This window comes from Lolium rigidum, chromosome 7 (genome assembly GCF_022539505.1).
Source record: "Lolium rigidum isolate FL_2022 chromosome 7, APGP_CSIRO_Lrig_0.1, whole genome shotgun sequence".
NCBI classification, from domain to species: domain Eukaryota; kingdom Viridiplantae; phylum Streptophyta; class Magnoliopsida; order Poales; family Poaceae; genus Lolium; species Lolium rigidum.
Window position 1 is genome coordinate 161922952 of NC_061514.1, and position 20486 is coordinate 161943437.

Consider the following 20486-nt stretch of genomic DNA (forward strand, 5'->3'; position numbering starts at 1 on the left):
CCTTCTTCGGGTGTAACGCATCTCTGTAATACTCTCGATATACTTCGCTTGTACAGCTCTCCCTTGACCACGGTAAAAGCTTTGGATCGTCGAATAACTCTCCTTGCTTCTACCGAATCTTCGGGTATCTCTTTTCTTAGGATATATGCGACGTAAACCTGCATCCAAGGAACTTGCACCATCATCACCTCATGTGATTCCTTTTCATCTCCTGATGTGTTTGCTTCTGATCCTGCTGGAGCCCCTGGGTCTTTCTCAAGCTTCTCTTTCTTATTCGGCTGTTTCGATATTTTCTTCGCCTTAGTTGATCTTTCGCTTATCTCCTCCCAAAATACGTCAGGTGGTATTGCTAAGCATTGTGACCCGATGTTTGCCAAAACATCGGCTTCATCATTGCTGAGTCTGTTAATATGGTTCACTTCACACCCATCAAAGAGTTTCTCGAGTTCATTGTATACCTCCTTGTACGCTATCATACTGTCATTGACTGCATCGCATTGGTTCATCACTTGTTGAGCCACCAGCTGGGAGTCGCCGAAAATTTTCAATCGAGTAGCTCCACACGCCTTCGCCATCTTCATCCCATGTATGAGTGCTTCATATTCCGCCTCATTATTAGATGCATTGGAGAACGTCATCCGCAATACATATTTCATCTTATCTCCTTAGGATGACACTAATATCATGCCTGCTCCAACTCCTTCTAATCTCTTGGACCCGTCGAAGTTCATGGTCGAGGTACTCGACAAATCTGGGGGTCCCGTGTTTTGCAACTCCATCCACTCTGCGACAAAGTCTGGCAAAATTTGCGACTTTATTGCCTTTCGTTTTTCATACGTGATGTCCCGAGGGGAAAGCTCTATTCCCCAAAGGGAGACACGGCATGTAGCTTCTGGATTGTTTAAGATGTTTGATAAAGGCGCCTCATTGACCACTATTATCGGATGTGCCGAAAAATAGTTGCAATTTTCTTGCGGTTGTAAACACTCCATACGTCAGCTTTTGATACTGCGGGTACTGCTGTTTTGAAGGCGATAAAACTTCACTGATGAAATATAACGGCCTCTGGACTCCATGGATTTTTCCTTCTTCTTCCCTTTCTACCACAAGAACTGTGCTGACCACCTGAGGTGTGGCCGCGATATACAGCAGGAGAGGTTCTCTTTCTTTTCGCGCCACCAGTATTGGGGGTGTCAAGATTGCGCGCTTGAGGTGTTCGAAAGCCCTATCTGCTTCTTCGTTCCACTCGAACTTTTCTCCTTGTTTGATGAGCGCGTAGAAGGGCAGCGCTTTTTCTCCTAGCCTGGCGACAAATCTGCTCAGAGTGGGGACGCGTCCCGTCAATTGTTGTATCTCCTTAAGCTTTGTCGGCTTTCTCATTGTCACAATTTCTTGTATTTTCTTAGGATTCGCCTCAAGTCCTCTGGCTGACACCAAGTATCCAAGGAGCTCTCCCGCAGGAACGCCAAAGGAACACTTCGTCGGGTTTAGCTTGAGATGAAACTTGTCGAGGTTGTCGAAGGTTTCCTTGAGATCGTCAATCAGAGATAACCCCTTCTTTGTTGTAATTATGACATCGTCGATGTATACTTGAACGTTCTTGCCAATCTGCGTGGCGAGACACTTTTGCATCATCCTTTGATAAGTAGCTCCCGCGTTTTTCAACCCGAAGGGCATCGTCCTATAGCAGAACACACCATAAGGTGTTATGAAAGCTGTTTTGACCTCATCCTCTTCTTTTAGGCGGATCTGGTTGTAACCAGAATACGCGTCCAGGAAGGAAAGACGTTCGTATCCCGCTGGGGAGTCGATAATTTGAGCGATCCTTGCACAGGGGGGGGAGTGATCCTTTGGACAATATTTATTGAGACACGTGAAGTCGATGCACATGCGAAGGACGTCAGTGTTTTTCTCTGGGACCAGAACTGGGTTAGCGACCCATGTGGCCTCCGTGTGCAGCTCCTTGATGAAGTTTGCTTCTCGAAGTCGATTAATTTGTGACAGCATAGCTTTGCGGTTTGGTTCCGAAAATCGCTGCAAAGGTTGTTTAATTGGCCTAGCCATTGGATCTAGATTAAGAGGATGCTCGGCAAGTTCCCTGCGTACTCCTAGCATGTCAGCTTGACACCATGCGAAGATTTCCCAGCGCTCACGGAGGAACTCGATGAGCATGCTTTCCTATGCGATGTCCATATTTCTTGCGATAGCTGTCATCTTCTTAGGATCTGTCGGGTGAATCTGTACTTCCTTCGAGTTCTTGGTGGTGTCAAAGGTTGGCTCCTTCAATGGCCTCCCTCCGTCAGGCAGCACATCATAATCAGTTGTTAGCCTTGACGCCTTATATTCTGCTTGCATCCCGAAAGTTTCTGACAGCTGATGAAAATCCTTGTCGCACTTATCTGCCAGCGCAAAACTGCCTTTTACTGTGATTGGGCTTTTGGGTCCAGGGAGCCTCCACAACAAGTATGTGTAATGTGGGACCGCCATAAATCTGGCATAAGCGGGTCGTCCTAGCAGATCATGATACTGTGACGGGAAGTCCACAACTTCGAACTCTAGCTTCTCTCTTCTGTAATTCTCTCGGGTTCCGAACTGAACATCGAGATTGATCTTTCCCAATGGATAACTTGGCTTCTCCGGGGTGATACCATGGAAACGCATGTCAGTTGGTGTCAAATTCGCCAAGGATATGTTCATCTTCCTCAATGTATCTGCATACATGAGGTTTAAGATGCTGCCTCCATCTAGGAACACCCGTGAAACGTCGAATCCTGCAATCACCGCCGGTAGGATCAAAGCTGATTGCCCTGGTCGTGGAACTTGTTGCGGGTGGTCTGCTATGGTGAAGCCGATGTCCTGCCCCGACCAATTCAGGTACTCGATCGTTGGTGGAGGCATCTTCTCTGCCATATAAACTTGTCGTGAAATCACTTTTTGAGTTATATTGGAGGGTCTGCCCTTCTGAATCATCGAGACTTCCTAATTTGTGTCGATATAAGGACCGTTGGTTGGAGCTGCTGCCAATTGTAACCGGTGTCGATTTTCGTCTGTAATTGCGGGTGGAGGTGGAAGGTGAATCTCACTCCTTGTCCCCTGGGGGTTTCTGTTTGCTGCCTGTGCATTAGTATGCCCTGCGTACCTATGCAGTGCTAGAAAAGTTCGGAAGTCCTTCTGTAGGTGCCCTGACTGCCTATTCCCATTATTATCGAGATAAAAATGCATTTGGCATGGTCCATTCAGGAGATCATCGGGTGATACATATGGCCGTTTGAAACTTGGTCCATTATTTTGCCTGCTGGGACGGGGAGCGTCGTGGCGCTGCTCGTTACTCCTCTGATAATCATCTCGATTATTACCTCCACCAGTTACTCGGAAGCCAGCCGATATTTGGCCAGGACGATCATAATCTGAGAACTGTCAAGAGAAGTGTCGTCTATTTTGATTATTTCAGTTGCGATCGTCCTCAGGCGACCTATGCCGTTTGTTTTGAACAACATCTTCTCCATCTGCCCAGCGATTCGCTATTTCCATGAGCGCTGCTATTGTTTTCGGATTGGTCCTTCCCAAATCCTCGATTAGGTCCTTCCTTCTGATACCAGCAACGAACGCATCTATTGTTCTTTCATCAGATATGTTCTCTGCCGAATTTTTGATGATGTTCCATCTCTGGATGTATGTTCTCATTGGCTCGTCATACTTCTGTCTGCAGGCCCTCAGCTGCTCTATTGACGCGGGTTTCTTGCATGTGGATAGGAAGTTCTTCACAAACATGTCCTCGAAAGTTTCCCAGCTGTCGATAGATCCAGGTGGTAACTTTTTTATCCATGATCTAGCGGCTCCACTTAGGTGTACCTGGATACTCTGCATGGCAGTTGCTTTGGTTCCACCCGTCAATTTTACTGTCTCCAGGTAGTCGACTAACCAGTCCCCAGGATCTTGCAAACCATCAAACTTCTTGTAGATGTCGGGTAATTTAAACCTAGATGGAACCCTAGTTTTACGAACTTGTCGAGTGAAGCAGGGGAGCCCGCACATATCTTCCTCATCTACTTCTGGTAAATGTCGATGTTCTCTCCATTCTTGCCATGCTCTATCGACCCGTGCCTGTGTCGCAGTATCTCTCGCACCACCCAATATTGGAGGATCTTGCACTACCACAGCGAGTCGTGGACTATTTTGCCTTGGAGCACCTTCAGGAGGTGTACTTGTGCCTGCGAACGCTGTTCCCATGACTCCAACTCCTGCCATAGCCATATTGTACAACACTTCTGTTGGATCTCCGGAGGTGGCCTGGATGCCAGTATATAAGCATGGGTCGTCATGTATCCAGCTTCCGGTATTTTGGGAATAATGTTTCCTCTTGTGTCTATCGACATAAAGGACATGTCGAGGTTTTGGACCAGATGCTCCCTCTCACCGTCAGGTATATGCTGCAGCCGAGATCTTCCTCTATTACGAGCTGCCCTGTGACTATCTCCCGAAGTTCCTGATTGTCGACTCAACTCAGCTCGTCGCCTACTTGACGCAGAAACTGCGGTTTTTCTCTGCTCAAGTATCACCCTTTGTTTTTTCCAGTTTCGACCAGCACGCGCGAGTCTATATTGGTATGCGTGCAACTCCTCCACCGTAGCGGCAGTGGTCAGCGGATCTGTACCGTTCAAGGCTGTTGTTGCTCTGTCCCAAGCTGCTTGCGGGAGTTGCAACCTTTGTCGTGGTGTAGTCCCGACATACTTGCTACCTAAACCTCGCGTAAGATCAGCGGGATCAATGTATGGATTTCCCAAATCATCGAAAGCCTCTGATGTTTCGTCCTCCGGACGACTTGACTCACCAATCATGTAGACTTGATGGTATGTTGGCCTTGAGTGATCATCCTCTGGGTCGGTGACACCGTCGTAACGATCGGCGAAGACCTCCCGAATAAGGGTAGATTTGTCGATGAAGTTGAAGATGTCGACGCTTTCCGAGTCGCTGTCCAGATCGGAGTCCGTGAACGACCCGAAAGACAACCCGCCGAACAGATTGGCGAGATCTCCGCCAATGGCGGGCTTGATGCTGCTTGTCGACGAAATTTCTTCATCGCTCGACTTGGTTGATGATGATGATCCCGAGAAATCGGAACCAACCGCTAACGGTCCCAAACGGATCGGTGCCGCTAAACGATGTGATCCTTCTCTCCCGACGCAAAAGTAGAAACTCTCGAACTTCATCTCCATTGGCTCTTCCAGATAGGCATATGCATCCCAACGGGCGGGAGGGTGAGGAACAAAATCAACGAGACCAGTTTTGATCTGTTTACCTCCGTCCATCGCATTGCTTGCCACCGAAGATGTCGACGATGTTGAATGTGCCATTGAGATCAGCTCATTGTCGCCTCTAATTCCCACAGAAGGTGCCAATTGACAAGGTATTAACTTTTCAATGCCTACAAGTTGTAGACTAGGGTTTTCGTGCAAGTAGAGGGCAAGTAGATCTCGAGGGTTTCAGCCGAAAAAGTACTCGACTGCTAGAAAACTAGAGTTGCGTTGACAATGAAATCGATCCTTTCTTCGTCCCTCGACTCCCCCTTATATAGGAGGTGGAGCCGAGTGTTTCGTATTACACAAGTTACAAACTGCGGGACACTCTTTGAGTTCGACCCGTAAAGTTACAAATCTCTCTATTCCTAATCTATCTCTTCTTGCCATAGTCGATGCTTTAGTAGGCTTCCGGGCTTCGTATTCTTCGGGTTATGGGCCTTCAATAAGCCCCAGGTACCATCTTCGGCAGGCCCATTGGGGATGCCTATGTCAGGCCTAGTCTGAACTATATTACTTATGATAAAGAATTATATGCGCTGGTTCGGATATTAGAAACTTGGCAACATTATTTATGACCTAAAGAATTTGTTATACATTCTGATCATGAATCTTTGAAGCATATTCGTAGTCAAGCTAAGCTGAATCACCGCCATGCAAAGTGGGTTGAATTTATTGAGTCTTATCCTTATGTTATCAAACACAAAAAGGATAAAGATAATGTTATTGCTGATGCTTTGTCGCGCCGTTATACTATGCTATCTCAACTTGAATTCAAGATTTTTGGATTAGAAACTATAAAGGAACAATACTTGCATGATGATGATTTTAAAGATGCGTTGCTGAATTGTGGAGATGGTAGAACATGGAACAAATTCATCCTCAATGATGGATTTGTGTTCCGTGCTAACAAGCTATGCATTCCCAGATAGTTCCGTTCGTCTTTTGTTGTTGCAGGAGGCGCATGGAGGCGGATTGATGGGACACTTTGGTGTGAAGAAGACGGAGGATGTACTTGCTGCACACTTTTTTTGGCCACGTATGCATCGAGATGTTGAGAGATTTGTGGCACGCTTCACTACATGTCAAAAAGCTAAGTCTCGACTTAATCCACATGGTTTATATATGCCTCTTCCTGTTCCTAGTGTACCTTGGGAGGATATTTATATGGATTTCGTTTTGGGTTTGCTTCGTACACAGAAGGGGAGGGATAGTATCTTTGTTGTTGTGGATCGGTTTTCTAAAATGGCACACTTTATTCCATGTCACAAGACTGATGATGCTACGCATGTTGCTGATTTGTTCTTTCGCGAAATTGTTCGTTTACATGGTGTGCCAAATACTATTGTTTCTGATTGTGATACTAAGTTTCTTATCCACTTTTGGCGATGTTTATGGGCTAAGTTGGGAACTAAATTGTTGTTTAGTACTACATGTCATCCCCAAACTGATGGACAAACTGAAGTAGTAAATAGAACATTATTTACTATGTTGCAGGTTGTTTTGAAGAAGAACTTAAAATTGTGGGAAGAATATTTACCTCATATTGAATTTTCTTACAATCGTTCGCTGCATTCTACCACTAAGATGTGCCTTTTGAGATTGTGTATGGTTTTGTACCTCGTGCACCTATTGATTTGTTGCCTTTACCATCTTCGGTGCAAAATAATTTGGATGCTACACAACATGCTGAATTGATATTACAATTGCATGAGACTACTAAAGACAACATAGAACGCATGAATGCTAAGTATAAAATTGCTGGGATAGAGGAAGAAACCATGTTGTGTTTGATGTTGGTGATCTTGTTTGGTTGCATTTGCGCAAAGATCGTTTTTCTGAATTGCGCAAGTCTAAACTAAATCCACGCGCTTCTGGTCCTTTTAAGGTGTTACAGAAAATAAATGATAATGCATATAAACTTGAGCTTCCTACAGAATTGGATCCGGTTAGTCCTACATTTAATATTGCAGATTTGAACCCTTACTTTGGTGAAGAAGATGAGCTTTCATCGAGGACCACTTCAATTCAAGAAGGGGGGCATGATGAGGACATCTCATCTATTGATACAACCGCTGTACCTACAACTACACAAATACAAGGATCAATCACTCGAGCTTGTGCCAAAGAACTTAACTATCAGGTACTTTCGTTTCTTGGAACTATTTCTCACATACATGAGAATATGATGTTGCCTAAATCAGATATGTTTGTTACTCTTAGGAATGATGGACCTAGCATGGATGAGAAGGACAAGGATTGAAGCATGATCACACATGGAGGAGATGGCAGCAAGCATTTGGGGATTGAAGAGGACACTCCACAAGTGGAGATTTCAGAACTTTGAAGCCACCATAAGAAGAGATGAAGACATGGACGAAATATAAAGTTTTCCACTTCGTAATTTCGTCCATAGCATAATATGGTGATGCTTCACCTTTAGTTTCGGGCCAGACCCATGTCATTTTCGCAGGAATTAAGTCAGCCACTTTTTGAGTCCGTATTGAAGGGGGAAAGGCCTTCTAGGGTTTGGTTCGGCCACCATACGTATGGCTGGTCGAAACCCCACCTTTTCCTCCTTTAAATACCCCCATAGCCATCACGTTTAGACTCGGATTTTGATTAGACTAAAAGTTAGCCATTGTTGCAACTTTCGTGTACTTCTTTTGAGGCCAACGTCCAAAATAAGACCGACTATTCGGAATCCCACCTTATTCAATAAAGTTTTCATCTATATCCGCAATATTCTGATTGCATCATTAGTTTTTACTTGTTCTCGATTTTAGGTAGCAATTAAGATCCTCGCTGGTCAGGCTGATCGTGCATCCACAAGATCAGTAACTTCCGGAGATTGTCCTAGCGATTGCATTGGCACACGAGTTTTGCACGTATAGTCGGATCGTCAAGCACGAACTCCACCAACAAATCGATTTATCCTCGTCTCATCGAAAGATCAGCCACCTTTGCCCTATCAAGGAGAGTATTGTGGGAGTCGACCTTGGACGCTCTCCCTTATCCGCTACAGTAAGGGCGACTTTTTTCCCCTCCCGCAGATCCACCTCGCCGCCGGTGTTTCGCCGGTTCCCCCTCCCTCCGGCGGCCGCTCCGGCGGCGGGAGGGTGGGGGAACCTCGTTTCCCAGCTGTTCTTAGTGTAGGAGCTGTAGGGTGCCTCGCCGGCGGCGTCATGGAGTTGGTGGCGGGCCGGCTTTTGGTTTTGCAGGTGGTGTTCGTCCTCTCCGGCGATGGAGCTCGGTGCAGCTCTATGGTGGAGCACCCCCTTCCTCGCGCTCGCGTTCCCCGGTGGACGCCATGCGCGTTGTTCCCCAATCTGGAGCTCATCGCGGGGGTTCCAGGCCGAATAATCGAGCCGGCTGATGTTGAATCAAGGGAGCTTGGCGACCGGCAGCGCAGGATGGAGGCTCTCCGGAGTTCGAGGACCGGCGACTTCCCGTCCGCCAGGGGTCATCTTCGTGTCCAAGGCGTTTGTGAAGATGCGGCGGCGGCGCGCCGCCGGAACGTGCTGCTCTGCGGTGGTTGCTTTGCTTTACAGAGGGGCTTGTGTGTATTTTTGATCTTTGTGGAGGTCCTTTCTGTAATTTCCTTGTTTTAATATCAGTGGTTATCGCAAAAAAAAAGGAGAGTATTGTGGATTCCTCTGAGGCTTCAAATAATCCTTTGTAGTAGGATGTAATATACGACTTGACCTGCATGTGGCCCTCGATCGTGCCCTCCTTCCGAATAAGAGAATGAATGAGTTTTTTTTCCTATGTCTATCATTGACGACACTATGAAAGCATCTCGATCGTATTCGAATCTCCCTCTAGTAGGAACTGAGCTTTAGATTGTTGCTACCATCTGGGTTCCTCCTCTCGCAGCAGACCGGCTAATTTTGCATTATATTAACTTTTATCAGCATTCTTCGTACCAGCATTCTTTGATGTTGTGCAATGCAGCACCGTATCATGCATTAGATATACTTACATGTGTGCTGACAAGTGTATTTGTTATTCTCAGCCTCCCAGTAACCACTACCACTGACCAGTACAATGTGGGCTTCGATCCTTGTTTGAAGTTCCAGGGACCATGCATGCATGCATGCAATCGATTCAATTCCGTGTGATGATTCCCGTCCAAGCAGGAGAGACAAAAAAGAAAAACAGGACATAAACAATCAAGAAGAGTCCGTGACCAGCCTTTTATTTTCATTAATTACGTTGTCTCCCTACCTCTTGATGGATTTTCAGTTTTTCACTTACACTAGTCACAATGCATAGTATCATATAGAGTATCATGCGTATAATATTACTAGATGTTACTATTTCCACAATGCATGGTATCATATACTAGTATCATATACTAATATCATAGTCTCTATATATTAATTGTTTTGTAGAATCTCAATGCAAATATATGTACAAGATTTACTTAACATTAAACTTTCTAGTAGTATGTGCTATGATACAGTATCTACATATGATACTAGTATCCTCTCTCTCATCCTTAATTGCACTGCCACGTCAGAATTTTGCATGCATGGAATGCATAATACTACCTATCATACTCCCATTGTGGGTAGTCTTAAAACTGTTACTCCCTCCGATCTAAATTCCTGTCGCGGATTTAACACATACAAGACTAGGTTGTCTCTACGCTCGATCGTGCATGATTGCGTCTGACAAATTTTCGGAGGGCAAAAAAACTTCTCAATTCATATAGACCAAACCAGCCACATTGGATTATCATTCATTTAATAATCATGGTCAGGGGCGGAGCTCCCAGTAGGGCAAGGTAGGGCAGCCGCCCTACCTTGATTTTTGATGAATATAGTTAGATGCGCGTGTTTTTTCTGAAAATTTTGAGTGGTCATACATCGAAAACGGACTCCGTATGAGAAAATTATGCGTGTTTCAGTAAAAACACTGCGCAAAATCGATTACAGGCCAAAAACATAGACTATTTTTACCTTCAAATATAAACTCGTATTCTAGATTCAATGTGAATAATATTGCTTGTATTACAGAGATTTATCATTGAATATACCCTAGTATATACAAGATAAACTCGAGTTATTCATTATACATACTTGTAGAATTGAAGATTTTTAGATGTTTTCAAGACAAGTAATACTTTTTCCGACCGTGTTATTACTCCATTAAGATGACATAGGGTTTACCCGTGACGACATCAATAATTGAAAGGAATTTTCTAGCAACAAAAATAATCAAAATCGAGTAGCGCATCCAATGAGGGATAATCAAATGTCTTGATTATTTGAATTACATCATATTTTTTAAGAAGATGTAAAGCCTTGCCGTTGAGTTAGCATTATAGGTATGTTTTTTAGGTTATACTTATAATCAAATATTTTTTTATTTTCATTGTATTGAGATAATACTACTTTTTAGGACTATTTCATATTTGCATCATTCAAAGTTCGCTCTACCTTAGATTTTTTTTCGTCCTTCGCCACTGATCATGGTGGTGCATGCATACTGATCCCATGCGTGCCAGAAGCCCAGAATACATACACTGATACACAAGGAACACAATACATCGATAAGCATAAGATTATCACACATGAATTTCACGCGAAAGTTAAGGGCTAAGGCTAGGCGAGGAGTGTGATGATGTCAATGGCGACGGTGCAGAGGTGCTCCAGCCCCTCCTCCCTCTTCGCCAGCTCCACGGGGTACGCCACCCGCTTCCTCCTGAAGAGGGTCCGGCACACCGCCGGGTACTCCGCGGCGGCGCCCACGTGGACGAACGCGTAGTCGTACGCCTCCTCGCCGACGGACTCCCGTGCCTCCAGCAGCGCCTCCCGTGCCTCGCCGTACTTGGCCGCGCACATCTGGAGGAGGGGCGCCGGCACTCGCACGCGCCCATCACTACCCGGCTCGACCGTCGACCCTGTTGAGATTGGGCCCGCGGTGGCAGCAGAGGAGGAGGTGGTGTTGGCGAGGTCGGCTGCCGTGGCGGAGGCGTTGGTGGCAGCTGCGGAGACGGCGATGGCGCAGAGGCCGCGGAGGTCGGCGGTGGAGCTCGACGGGTCCGACAGGAGGGCGGCCACGCAGAGGTCGTAGTATGTGGTGGCGTTGCAGGTGGACTGCACCAGGGCGCGCACTGCCGGTGCCGCTGGCGGCGCTCCCTGCTTCTGCTTGCTGTTGGTGTTGGGCTTGCCGCGCTGAGATCGTATTGTTGGTGTTGCTGTGCCTGCAGCACAGAGGTCGATGGAGAAGAGTAGCGGGAGGAGAAGGAGCAGTACAAGTACTAGTAGAGCAGGTGAGCGAGACGCCATTGCTGCCATACTGTAACTCTCCGAGTCTCTGTCAGTCACTACTGTGTGTGCAGGGCATACGCATAAATGGATGGCAACGACGCACTGTATATACAGCTTCCCTCTCCTCTCTGGGATGACAGAAAGAGAGATGCATGATCGATCTGTTCTTGTCGGATCGAATTCGTTTCATTGCTTCACGGACGAGATCCATGTCGCCTAGCTAGCTTCACGTGATCTCTCATAACATCTCCGTAACTTTCTCTTGAGCGGTATTGGTTCAGTAACTAAGCTAGTAATCCTCTCACCAGTGGAAAAATGCCTGGCGGCAGGTAGGAAAATGTGGCTTAGCCGCGTGTATTCGTCACGCCACTGGTAACGGTTATCGACGGACGGAGGAAGGAAGGAATAGCTCTCTCCGCCTGGTGATCTGGCGATTTTCAGGCGATCTCGCGCCGCCGCCGTTTCCTTCCCCGACCTGACCTCCCACCGACGCTGGTACTCGCCGGTGCGTCCGGTGGAGGAACATGTCCATCCCGAAGTGGACGGCGGGCTTCCCATCGTTCGCCGAGGAGGTGAGGATGGGGGAGGAGAGGGCGCGGAGGGAGAAGGAAGCGGTGATGGCGGAGGAGCGAAGGCAAGCGCTGCTGCGGCGGAAGTTGTTGATCCTCCAGATCAGCCTCGCGTCCGAGTGGGTGATCGAGCAGATGGCAAGAGGTTGGCGCCCGCAAATCTCAGGGCAGGGCCTCGAGGAGCAGGTGGCCGCGGCGTTGGCGATGATCAAGCTCAAGGATCCCGAAGACCCGAAGCGGCTAATGGCGGAGCAGGGCCTGGAGGATCTGAAAAAATGGACGCCGTGAAGGCCTCGCTTCGGGGCGCGCCGCTGAGTCCTCCGCCGTTGCTTCTGCCTGGCGGTGATGGGGTAAGTGAGGGCCCAAATGGTCTCCGAAGTACTGCGGAGTTTCGGCGGCGGATGGAGAGGCTTCGCTGGGGGAATCCGTCCCCGACGAGGAGCTTCTTGCCGGAGAGGATGGGGAAAGCTTGGAGAAGCTCCCAGAGGTGGGCCCCACCGCGCAGTCGCTCTTCGTTGGCAGCCATGGGTGGCCGTCGATTGGACCCTCCTGATCGAAATCTGGCCGTTGGTGGCATCTCTGGGTCGGCAGATTTTAGAAATATGCCTTCCGTTTTGGATATAGTGTTGGATGCTCCGCTCGTTTCAGACAAAACTCGCCTGGTCGGATCTAGGGTTTTCCTGGTTCTCAGACTCTCGTCTGGGTCAGGAGGGAGCTGGTCTAGGCGAGATCTTTCACTCATGCCGATTGCTACCCCGCCAGATTGGTTTCCTCCCCAAGCCAACCGTGATCAAGCTCTCAGAGTTGTGGGGGGGGGGCGAAGGAGGGAGGAGATCATTCGTGGAGGTCGTCAAGATGGCGGGAGGAGGTCGTGGTGCTGGAAGGTTTGGTGGAGCTGGGGGGTGGCCGCGGCCCTGGTGGTGGCCGTGCTCCTCCAGCGGCAGCTACGACCGCAAAATCGGCTGGAACCTCTCTTGGCACCGATCCTGACTCAGTTACTGTCAAAAGCGAGTTCCCCCAACCCATGATGCAGCTGATGGGGACGGCTGGTCAAGGTATGTTCCCGATGATGCAACCCAATATGTGGAACATGCCGATGAGTCAGTGGTCGCAGTTCTTTGGCAACCAGCAAATCCCACTAGTTGGTTTCAACCCTATGATGATGCTGCCTCAGGGGATCACTCCCAGTCTTCCACAACCTAATAGCCAGGGTAGTTGTGCTAGTCTGAATCAACAACAGCAAGTCTCTGGTAGTAACAAGAACAAGAAGAAGACTCAGAAAGGGTCTGCTTCTGATGGATCAAAGACAAGTGGTGATAGGGCCGGGAATAATATGCAGTTGACTGTGGCTAGTGGGCCTGGACCTATCATGGACCCCAAATTCAAGAATGTGACTTATCACAACTGTGGAGAGCTTGGGCATTATGTAGGCCTCTGCATCAGAATCAAAAGGTGTTTCATTTGCAGCAAGACTGGGCATCACATGGATAATTGCCTCATGTGGTATTCTCTTCTACCCACTGCCCATTATTGGGGGTTTGCAAACCCTGGACTGGGATTCTTTCATGTGGAGGTGGAAGGGCCAGAAGCAGTTCAATGGTTGAATATGGATAATGTAGGTGTGGTGGTGGTCAAGGAGGGAGAGATATCTGCTGAAGATCTTGAGAAATGTTTCAATGACATGTGGAAGGTAAATTGGTTCTGGCAGATCAGACAGCTTGGTCCCAAAAGGTTCTTGGTGAGGTTTCATCCTAGCAAGAGAGTTAAGAAATTGGTGGAGTACCCCTCCATCAATCTCAAGAAGGATGGAGTGGTGATTTACTTTGTAAACTGGTAAGGTGAAGCAGAACCTTTTAAGGAATTCCATGAGGTTTGGGTCAAGATATTTGGCATTCCTGCTAAGTGGCTGACATGGAAGACAATCTGCCAAGTCTCCACTACTCTTGGTGTGCTTGTCAACATTGACTGGCAAGGCATCTTCAGGAGTTTCTATAAAGAAGTCAGGGTCAAGGTGGCTGTAAGGGATAAAACCAAAATCCCATCCAACAAACACTTTGAGATGGAATAATGTTTCTTCCTGATTGATTTCCTTATGGAGAATGAATGAGAAGCTATTGATGTGGATGAGGATGATGATGAAGACCGTGGTCAAAGCAATGAAGGGGACAAACTTGATGATGACACTGAAATTGAGGATGATTTCAAGGCTTTCGATAAGAACAAATCTGGTGGAAGCAATAGCAAGATGGAGACAGATCCTTCCATCCCTTCTGGGGGAAGAAATGTCTCTAGATATGTTGCTCAACAGAGCTTGGAGACATGTGGGCAAGACAAGGTGTTTGGCAAGGAGCGTCACATCCTTGCTGGTAGTGCTCTGGTGTTAAGGAATGCTGAATAGAACATTGGGAAGAATCTTCTTAAACATTTTGATGCTGAGAGTGATGAGGAGGATGAGGGTGTTAAAGAGAAGAATGATGAACTGGTGTCCAATAACCCTGACCCTCCTATGCCTTCTATGGCATGGAAGGAGAAGAAGCAATGCATGGGGGCATGTACAAGTAATACGTCTTCGACGTATCGATAATTTCTTATGTTCCATGCCACATTATTGATGATATCTACATGTTTTATACACATTATATGTCATATTTATGCGTTTTCCGGAACTAACCTATTGACGAGATGCCGAAGGGCCAGTTCCTGTTTTCTGCTGTTTTTGGTTCCGAAATCCTAGTAAGGAAATATTCTCGGAATCGGACGAAATCAACGCCCAAGCATCCTATTTTTCCACGAAGCTTCCGTAACACCCGAGAGCCGCCGGAGGAGGGCCCCGTGGGCCCTGCACGACGAGGTGGCGCGGCCAGGGCCTGGGCCGCGCCCCCCTAGGGTGTCACCGCCTCGTCGCCCCTCCGACTCCGCCTCTTCGCCTATTTAAAGGTCCCTGACCTAAAACCTCGATACGAAAAAGCCACGGTACGAGAAACCTTCCAGAGCCGCCGCCATCGCGAAGCCAAGATCCGGGGGACAGAGAGTCTCCGTTCCGGCACACCGCCGGACGGGGAAGTGCCCCCGGAAGGCTCCTCCATCGACACCACCGCCATCTCCATCAACGCTGCCGTCTCCCATGAGGAGGGAGTAGTTCTCCATCGAGGCTCGGGGCTGTACCGGTAGCTATGTGGTTAATCTCTCTCCTATGTACTTCAATACAATGATCTCATGAGCTGCTTTACATGATTGAGATCCATATGATGAGCTTTGTATCGCTACTAGTTGTGTGCTACTCATGTGATGTTATTAAAGTAGTCTATTCCTCCTCGCATGGTGTAAAGGTGACTAGTGTGTGCACCGTGTGGTTCTTGTCGTAGGCTATGATCATGATCTCTTGTAGATTGTGGAATTAATTATCATTATGATAGTATTGATGTGATCTATTCCTCCTTCATAGTGTAATGTGGACAGTGTGTGCACTATGTTAGTTCTTGGTTTATTTTGCAATGATCTATTATGCTCTAAGGTTATTTAAATATGAACATTGAATTGTGGAGCTTGTTAACTCCGGCATTGAGGGTTCGTGTAATCCTACGCAATGTGTTCATCATCCAACAAAAGAGTGTATGTAGCACATATGAGAAAGAGTTATTTATTATGCGATCAATGTTGAGAGTGTCCACTAGTGAAAGTGTAATCCCTAGGCCTTGTTCCTAAATATCGCTATCGCTGCTTGTTTACTCGTTTTATCGCGTTACTACCGCTGCGTTACTACCGCTTGTTTACTCGTCCCGGGCAAAGCACTTTTCTCGGTGCTGTTGCTACCGCTTATTTATACCACCCGTATTTCACTATCTCTTCGCCGAACTAGTGCACCTATTAGGTGTGTTGGGGACACAAGAGACTTCTTGCTTTGTGGTTGCAGTGGTTGCATGAGAGGGATATCTTTGACCTCTTCCTCCCCGAGATCGATAAACCTTGGGTGATCCACTTAAGGGAAACTTGCTCGCTGTTCTACAAACCTCTCGCTCTTGGAGGCCCAACACCTGTCTACAAGAATAGAAGCTCCCGTAGACATCAAGCTATTTTCTGGCGCCGTTGCCGGGGAGGAAAGGTAAAAGGTACTCACACTCCGGATCTCGGCTACTAATCTATTTTCGCCGTTGTAAGTACTCGAAGCTATTTCCTTTAGATCCTGCAATTGCATCTTTTTGTTTCTTGTTTACACTAGTTTGGCATAATGGACAAGAATGAGCTTCTTATTCTATTTCCTGATTTAAAACATGGATTGTTTGATGCGAAAATTAAAAAACCTATGAAATCTTATTTGCATGCCGGTAGTAATATTAGTATGAACGCTTTGAACACCATTGTTGATAATGATATAGAAAGTTCTAAGCTTGGGGAAGCTGGTTTTCATGATATTTTTAGTCCCCCAAGCATTGAGGAGAAAATTTTCTTTGATGATACTTTGCCTCCTATTTATGATGATTATAATGATAGTGGTCTTTTGGTGCCACCTACTATGGAGAGTAAATTTTGTTGTGATTATACTATGCCTCCTACACTTGATGAGAATAATAATGATAGCTACTTTGTTGAATTTGCTCCCACTACAATTAATAAGAATGACTATGCTTATGTTGGGAGTAGTAATAATTTTATGCATGAGACTCATGATAAGAATGCTTTATGTGATAGTTATATTGTTGAGTTTGCTCATGTTGCTACTGAAAGTTATTATGAGAGAGGAAAATATGGTTGTAGAAATTTTCATGTTCTAAAACACCTCTCTATGTGCTGAAATTTTTGAAGCTACACTTGTTTTATCTTCCTATGCTTGTCACTTTGCTCTTCATGAACTTGTTTATTTACAAGATTCCTTTTCATAGGAAGCATGTTAGACTTAAATTTTTTTTTGAATTTGCCTCTTTATGCTCTCTTTTGCTTCAACTACTATTTCTTGCGAATGCATCATTAAAACTGTTGAGCCCATCTTAATGGCTATAAAGAAATAACTTCTTGGGAGATAACCCATGTGTTATTTTGCTACAGTACTTTGTTTTATATTTGCGTCTTGGAAGTTGTTTACTACTGTAGCAACCTCTCCTTATCTTAGTTTTGTGTTTTGTTGTGCCAAGTAAAGTCGTTGATAGTAAGGTTCATACTAGATTTGGATTACTGCGCAGAAACAGATTTCTTTGCTGTCACGAATCTGGGCCTAATTCTCTGTAGGTAACTCAGAAAATTATGCCAATTTACGTGAGTGATCCTCAGATATGTACGCAACTTTCATTCAATTTGAGAATTTTCATTTGAGCAAGTCTGGTGCCATTTTAAAATTCGTCTTTACGGACTGTTCTGTTTTGACAGATTCTGCCTTTTATTTCGCATTGCTTCTTTTGCTATGTGGGATGGATTTCTTTGTTCCATTGACTTCCAGTAGCTTTGGGCAATGTCCAGAAGTGTTAAGAATGATTGTGTCACCTCTGAACATGTGAATTTTTGATTATGCACTAACCCTCTAATGAGTTTGTTTCGAGTTTGGTGTGGAGAAAGTTTTCAAGGGTCAAGAGAGGAGGATGATATACTATGATCAAGAAGAGTGAAGAGTCTAAGCTTGGGGATGCCCCGGTGGTTCACCCCTGCATATTTCAAGAAGACTCAAGCGTCTAAGCTTGGGGATGCCCTAGGCATCCCCTTCTTCATCGACAACTTATCAGGTTTCTTCTCTTGAAACTATATTTTTATTCGGTCACATCTTATGTACTTTACTTGGAGTGTCTGTATGTTTCTTGTTTTTGTTTTTGTTTTTGTTTGAGTAAATGCTTGTGTGGGAGAGAGACACGCTCCGCTGGTTCATATGAACACATGTGTTCTTAGCTTTTAATGTTCATGGCGAAGGTTGAAACTGCTTCGTTAATTGTTATATGGTTGGAAACGGGAAATGCTACATGTAGTAATTTTAAAATGTCTTGGATAATTTGATACTTGGCAATTGTTGTGCTCATGTTTAAGCTCTTGCATCATATACTTTGCACCCATTAATGAAGAAACACTTAGAGCTTGCTAATTTGGTTTGCATATTTGGTCTCTCTAAAGTCTAGATAATATCTAGTATTGAGTTTTGAACAACAAGGAAGACGGTGTAGAGTCTTATAATGTTTACAATATGTCTTTTATGTGAGTTCTGCTGCACCGGTTCATCCTTGTGTTTGTTTCAAATAACCTTGCTAGCCTAAACCTTGTATCGAGAGGGAATACTTCTCATGCATCCAAAATCCTTGAGCCAACCACTATGCCATTTGTGTCCACCATACCTACCTACTACATGGTATTTCTCCGCCATTCCAAAGTAAATTGCTTGAGTGCTACCTTTAAATTTCCATCATTCGCCTTTACAATATATAGCTCATGGGACAAATAGCTTAAAAACTATTGTGGTATTGAATATGTACTTATGCACTTTATCTCTTATTAAGTTGCTTGTTGTGCGATAAAGTTGCTTGTTGTGCGATAACCATGTTTCTGGGGACGCCATCAACTATTCTTTGTTGAATATCATGTGAGTTGCTATGCATGTTCGTCTTGTCTGAAGTAAGAGAGATCTACCACCTTAATGGTTGGAGCATGCATATTGTTAGAGAAGAACATTGGGCCGCTAACTAAAGCCATGAATCATGGTGGAAGTTTCAGTTTTGGACATATATCCTCAATCTCATATGAGAATACTAATTGTTGCCACATGCTTATGCATTAAAGAGGAGTCCATTATCTGTTGTCCATGTTGTCCCGGTATGGATGTCTAAGTTGAGAATAATCAAAAGCGAGAAATCCAAAATGCGAGCTTTCTCCTTAGACCTTTATACCAGGCGGCATGGAGGTACCCCTTTGTGACACTTGGTTAAAACATGTGTATTGCGATGATCCCGGTAGTCCAAGCTAATTAGGACAAGGTGCGGGCACTACTAGTATACTATGCATGAGGCTTGCAACTTGTAAGATATAATTTACATGATACATATGCTTTATTACTACCGTTGACAAAATTGTTTCATGTTTTCAAAATAAAAGCTCTAGCACAAATATAGCAATCGATGCTTTCCTCTGCGAAGGACCTTTCTTTTACTTTTATGTTGAGTCAGTTCACCTATTTCTCTCCACCTCAAGAAGCAAACACTTGTGTGAACTGTGCATTGATTCCTACATACTTGCATATTGCACTTGTTATATTACTCTATGTTGACAATTATCCATGAGATATACATGTTATAAGTTGAAAGCAACCGCTGAAACTTAATCTTCTTTTGTGTTGCTTCAATACCTTTACTTTGATTTATTGCTTTATGAGTTAACTCTTATGCAAGACTTATTGATGCTTGTCTTGAAAGTACTATTCATGAAAAGTCTTTGCTTTATGATTCATTTATTTACTCATGTCATTTACATTGTTTTGATCGCTGCATTCATTACATATGCTTACAATAGTATGATCAAGGTTATGATGGCATGTCACTCCGTAAATTATCTTTGTTATCGTTTACCCGCTCGGGACGAGCAGAACTAAGCTTGGGGATGCTGATACGTCTTCGACGTATCGATAATTTCTTATGTTCCATGCCACATTATTGATGATATCTACATGTTTTATACACATTATATGTCATATTTATGCGTTTTCCGGAACTAACCTATTGACGAGATGCCGAAGGGCCGCTCTCGTTTTCTTCCGTTTTTTGTTCCGAAATCCTAGTAAGGAAATATTCTCGGAATCGGACGAAATCAACGCCCAGCATCCTATTTTTCCACGAAGCTTCCGGAACACCCGAGAGCCTCCGGAGGAGGGCCCCGTGGGCCCCGGACGACAGGGTGGCGCGGCCAGGGCTCGGGCCGCGCCCCTAGGGTGTCACCGCCTCGTCGCCCCTCCGACTCCGCCTCTTCGCCTATTTAAAGGTCCCCGACCTAAAACCTCGATACGAAAAAGCCACGGTACGAGAAACCTTCCGGAGCCGCCACCATCGCGAAGCCAAGATCCGGGGGACAGAGTCTCCGTTCCCGCACGCCGCCGGGACGGGGAAGTGCCCCCGAAGGCTCCTCCATCGACACCACCGCCATCTCCATCAACGCTGCTGTCTCCCATGAGGAGGGAGTAGTTCTCCATCGAGGCTCGGGGCTGTACCGGTAGCTATGTGGTTAATCTCTCTCCTATGTACTTCAATACAATGATCTCATGAGCTGCTTTACATGATTGAGATCCATATGATGAGCTTTGTATCGCTACTAGTTGTGTGCTACTCATGTGATGTTATTAAAGTAGTCTATTCCTCCTTCATGGTGTGAAGGTGACTAGTGTG

General features: G+C 45.7%; 1 protein-coding gene across 1 annotated transcript; it reads right to left on the reverse strand.

Moving 5' to 3' along the window:
• Positions 1 to 10906: 10906 nt before the first annotated feature.
• LOC124676460 (pectinesterase inhibitor 28-like) lies at positions 10907 to 11593 on the reverse strand. The gene has a single exon (XM_047212515.1). It carries the CDS (start codon positions 11591 to 11593, stop codon positions 10907 to 10909), a length of 687 nt encoding a protein of 228 aa, XP_047068471.1.
• Positions 11594 to 20486: the final 8893 nt, after the last annotated feature.

Coding starts and splice junctions, on each gene's coding strand:
- LOC124676460 (XM_047212515.1), bottom strand. CDS start 11,593: ATGGCGTCTCGCTCACCTGCTCTACTAGTACTTGTACTGCTCCTTCTC.